General features: G+C 40.8%; 1 protein-coding gene across 1 annotated transcript; it reads left to right on the top strand.

Annotated features, from left to right (window-relative positions):
- foxl3 (forkhead box L3) lies at window positions 1–1,719 on the top strand. Its single transcript, XM_079576976.1, has 3 exons — window positions 1–130; window positions 506–674; window positions 1,139–1,719. The coding sequence occupies exons 1-3, from the start codon at window positions 9–11 to the stop codon at window positions 1,625–1,627; spliced, it is 780 nt and encodes a 259-aa protein (XP_079433102.1). The 5' UTR covers window positions 1–8; the 3' UTR covers window positions 1,628–1,719.
- The last annotated feature ends 2,628 nt before the right edge of the window (window positions 1,720–4,347 follow it).

The raw sequence follows: 4,347 nt of genomic DNA, 5'->3' as shown, positions 1-4,347 counted from the left end.
ACTTACCGATGAAAACTCCAGACATGTTCGATAACGCCAACTACCCCTTCAACTGCTTCAACTACGATGGAGACGGGTACCCTTCCTCCAGCACGGACGAGGACAAGAAAATGTGCCGACCAGCCTACAGGTACGCACACGTTTAAGCCTCACCACACTTATCGACTTTTGCCACACAGTATTTATGTAATATCATGTTTTTAATAGGAAGATAAACATTGTTTGTTTTTCCACTGTATTAAAAGCCGACTTACCTTTTTCCTACTTACCTGTATTCCATTTTTCAACAAGTTCCAATAGAAAGTTTGATATGCACTGTATTGATCCATTAAATCCACTTGCATGACTTTTATTAGATTAGAATAATTAAGCCTTTTATTATGTTAAAGCTAATCCCATTTATAACTCACATTAAGACACTTTGACAGCGCTATAATAAATGTATGGAAATGAGGAATATCTTGGAGTAAAAGTGCATGTGTGTGTGTGTGTGTGTGTGTGTTAGTTACATCGCTCTGATCGCCATGGCCATCCAGCAGAGTCCGGAGCAGCGCGTGACTCTGTCGGGGATCTACGAGTTCATCATGAAGAGGTTCCCGTACTATCGCTCCAACCAGCGAGCCTGGCAGAACTCCATCCGCCACAACCTGTCCCTCAACAGCTGCTTCATCAAGGTACGTCTGCAGGATACAATACAGAAGGGTTCACACAGGGCAGAACAAGTCAAGGATGCCCACTCACTACTATAGTATTTTACTGTTTTGAAAGTGATTGAAACTTTTAGAGCCGAGTGTTCATTTTGCAGGCAAGTAACAACTACTACTTAGAGCTGTTGACTAAAACAAAAGAGACAATACAAACGAGATACAAGCTCCTGATGCAACAATTTAGATATCATTTTGTGCTTTTTAATCACAGAGCCCCAGGAACAAGTTACTTAGGAAATTCTCAAGTCCATTTCAACAACTAAAAAGTATTATTTGACGAGAATAAAACATTTTAATGAAAGGTTTATGACAAAGTATATAAAAATGCCAAAATATACATGCTGCCCACATTAAAAAAAATGAAGAAAAGTTGATATTTAAATCAGAGCCTTTCTTTTACTCATGAAACAATTTTACTGGACTGCCTTTAGGTTCCTCGCACTGAAGGAAACGAGAAAGGCAAAGGAAACTTCTGGACATTTGCCACAGGCTGCGAGTCGATGCTGGACCTGTTTGAAAACGGGAACTTCAGACGTCGCCGGCGCAGGAGGAACATGAAAATCGGCCTTCGCGATTCGGCGGACACCCCCTTCCACCCCCTGGAGACGAACCACAACCACCATAACCCGCCCGCCCCCGTGTCCCGCCGGTGCCCGCCCGGTGACTCACCCCTGCGCCCTCTCAATCCAGCAGACGGGCAGCGCGTCTCGGGACCTCACAGCAACGTGGCCGGCGACAACCCGGGGCAGGGCAAACCGGAGTCCGAGATCAAGTTCAGCATCGACTACATCCTGTCCACTCCGGACCCTCCGCTGCCGGGCTTCAGAGCCACCCACGGGCCGCTTCACATAGCACCCACGGGACCGCCCATACACGTCCTGGAGCCTCAGCACCTCAACTTGCACTTCTGGACTCTGTGAAGGGGAAAGAGAAATCAGGACTGAAGTCGTTTCGGCTCATTAGGAGTCTGTGAGCACTGGAAAACAAGGACATACAAATACACAACCTGAAAAGTGACATTTAGAAGAAAAGAATTCAAGTCATCATAATCGGAGGATGAAAATCTAGGCTATAAAAAAACTAAATCCAGTTACAGCGTAAGCCCTGGTGGGACATGTTCTGTAAAATATGCAGTGTGGTTATAACGGGCCAGTGCGGCGCTCGTGTTGGTATTATTCGTACGTTCAGTGTTGAGTGTTGATATAGAATAGGTTTACAGGGTCCATTGTGTGCACTATGAACTAAGTAGTAGGGCTGCAACAATGGTTGTTTTAGTAGTCGACTCATCAGCCATTATTCATTATGCCCATAAGATTTAGAACAGTGGTTCTCAACCTTTTGGAGCCGCGGCCCCCATTATAACAGGTAAAGGGGTACGTGACCCCCCACCCGGGTTTTACCATGAAAAATAGGAACATTAGCCTACATAATTCTTAAAAAACAAAGAAAAAAACAAATGGCTGAAATAAAATTCATCAAACAATGATCAAATAATGGCACTCTGGTAAAGTAGCAAACACATGCTACAATAAAACATTTGATTATATGCAAATGAAAATATGTATATTTTATCTAAATGATCTGGCGACCCCCCAAATTTGTCTCGCGACCCCCTTGGGGATCCCGACCCCCAGGTTGAGAACCACTGATTTAGAATATGCAGGACCTTGATGAAAACCAGCGTAAAGCAGACTTTAACTCCCAGTTATCCAAAAATCAATAATGATACGTTTTATTTATAAAGCGCCTTTCTGGACACTCGAGGTTGCCTTAAAACAACTCATAAAATACAGTTAAAAACAGTATGCATATATTTAAAAAATGCATAGATTTATTTTAATATTTGATAAGGTCATGATTAATTCGATTAGATGTTGCAGCCCTACTGAGTAGTAACTAACTATAAATAATTTATCAAATTATAAGAACATAATATTGAAATATTTTAGTTCAGTTTCTGTGTTTTTATGATGAGAAAGATCAAATTTGACGATTGAAGATTATACTGTTCATGTCTTTGTAAAATAAAATTTGATATATATTTTTTTCAATACATTCCCATTAAATACTTTGCATTTTAAATTGGGTTGATGCATTAAGTGTAGATGCCTTACTTTGTTTGAAAGATCTTAAGTTAATTTCCTAAAATAATGACAGCAAATAAAGTCTATCAAATGCCTCACATTCTCCTGATTTTCTTTATTAGTATATACATTTAAAAGTATAATAATATCAGAAATATGGCTTTGGTATTGTAGCTGTGTGAATGTTTACTGTTTACTTCCCAGATGTTGGCGAAGACATCAATCATATGAACGGGAGTTATGACAGCGCTGACTTACTGTACTTCTCATATATGGCTAATTTCTTCATTGACCTTTTGAAGACTTGATTGACTGACACTTAAATTCTAATCCAGTCAGTGCCTGCCTATTATAACATAATGAAATTTCCATAGACTTAGAGGAGTCCAAACAAACAGAGGTCTGCCTTACATTTATTCACCGCGCAAAGGAGATCAATCATGGCATGTTGCCGCGCTGTTGAAGGGACATTTTTCAATTTAACCTTTATATTATGTGTTGACTACATCAGACTCGGGTTTCAACACACTTAACATGAGTGGCATTTAATATAGCATAACACTTGCAAGGTGAGACCAAGATGTGACCCTATTTAAATACAGGGCCTTTGCCTAAGCCTGCCTTCCCCTCCCCCCATAAACAACAGCTATGCGCCCACAGCCCTAACACAATTATAATTAAACACACCTTATGCCTCCTTTGCAAATGCCCCACATCGATTCAGGTTTTTAACATTCATATGTGGACTGCCCCCAGCAAACGTCGGCAGCGCACCGGCATTTATGGATCAGCAAGTTTCCATTAACAAAGTTGTTGATGTTGAATAGTGCGCCGCTGCCGCCATGACGCCGTGGATATATTTGGGTAAATTAACTTAGCATAAAGTGCTCCAAGGCTACAGAGGTCTTTTGAGGCGGTTAAAGAGAATGCAAGGCACCAGTCAGGCCCGAAAAGTCAATGCACATATAGCAATGCGGTTGAATATGTGCAGACGAGCAGCGGTTAGTGAGGGCAAGTCTTGTTTTTGATTTAATTTTTATTTTTGATGAGGACAGTTCAAGATTATTTGCAATGTTGTCCCATTTTCCAACACACTAACTTAATATGTAGGGCAGGCCTAAAATCAATATCACGATATAAAAAATTAAAAATCATGACGATAGATTTGACGATATAATTGACAACGGACAAATTACTTCCAAATCCCAGCCTTACGCCTATTGGGAAGATTTATTCAGATCTATTTTATTATTATATTTTTATTTTTTCATCGCAAATATGATCCACTCAAGCAGTTTGCCTCCTTCATTTCATTTTACTTTTTAAGCACCAGTCCTCGTGTTCTACAGTGTTTGTGCTGCTCTGATGGAGCTGAGCGTAACCTAAATCACGATGATCATGAAAATTGTATCGTGATAACAATATGTGATACGATATGGACCACTCCTACTAATAGGTCTTACTTTGAACCAGGCTGTGTCCCATAATCTCTGGGTTTGCATGGGGCTGTGAAGTAGATCCTCTGCTCTGGCCAGGGGGGGTCACTTCAGCTTTAC

Source organism: Gobius niger (genome assembly GCF_951799975.1).
Source record: "Gobius niger genome assembly, chromosome: 19".
Classification (NCBI taxonomy): Eukaryota; Metazoa; Chordata; class Actinopteri; order Gobiiformes; family Gobiidae; genus Gobius; species Gobius niger.
The sequence above is the reverse complement of the archived record's forward strand: the minus strand, read 5'-3'. Positions and strand labels throughout refer to the sequence as shown.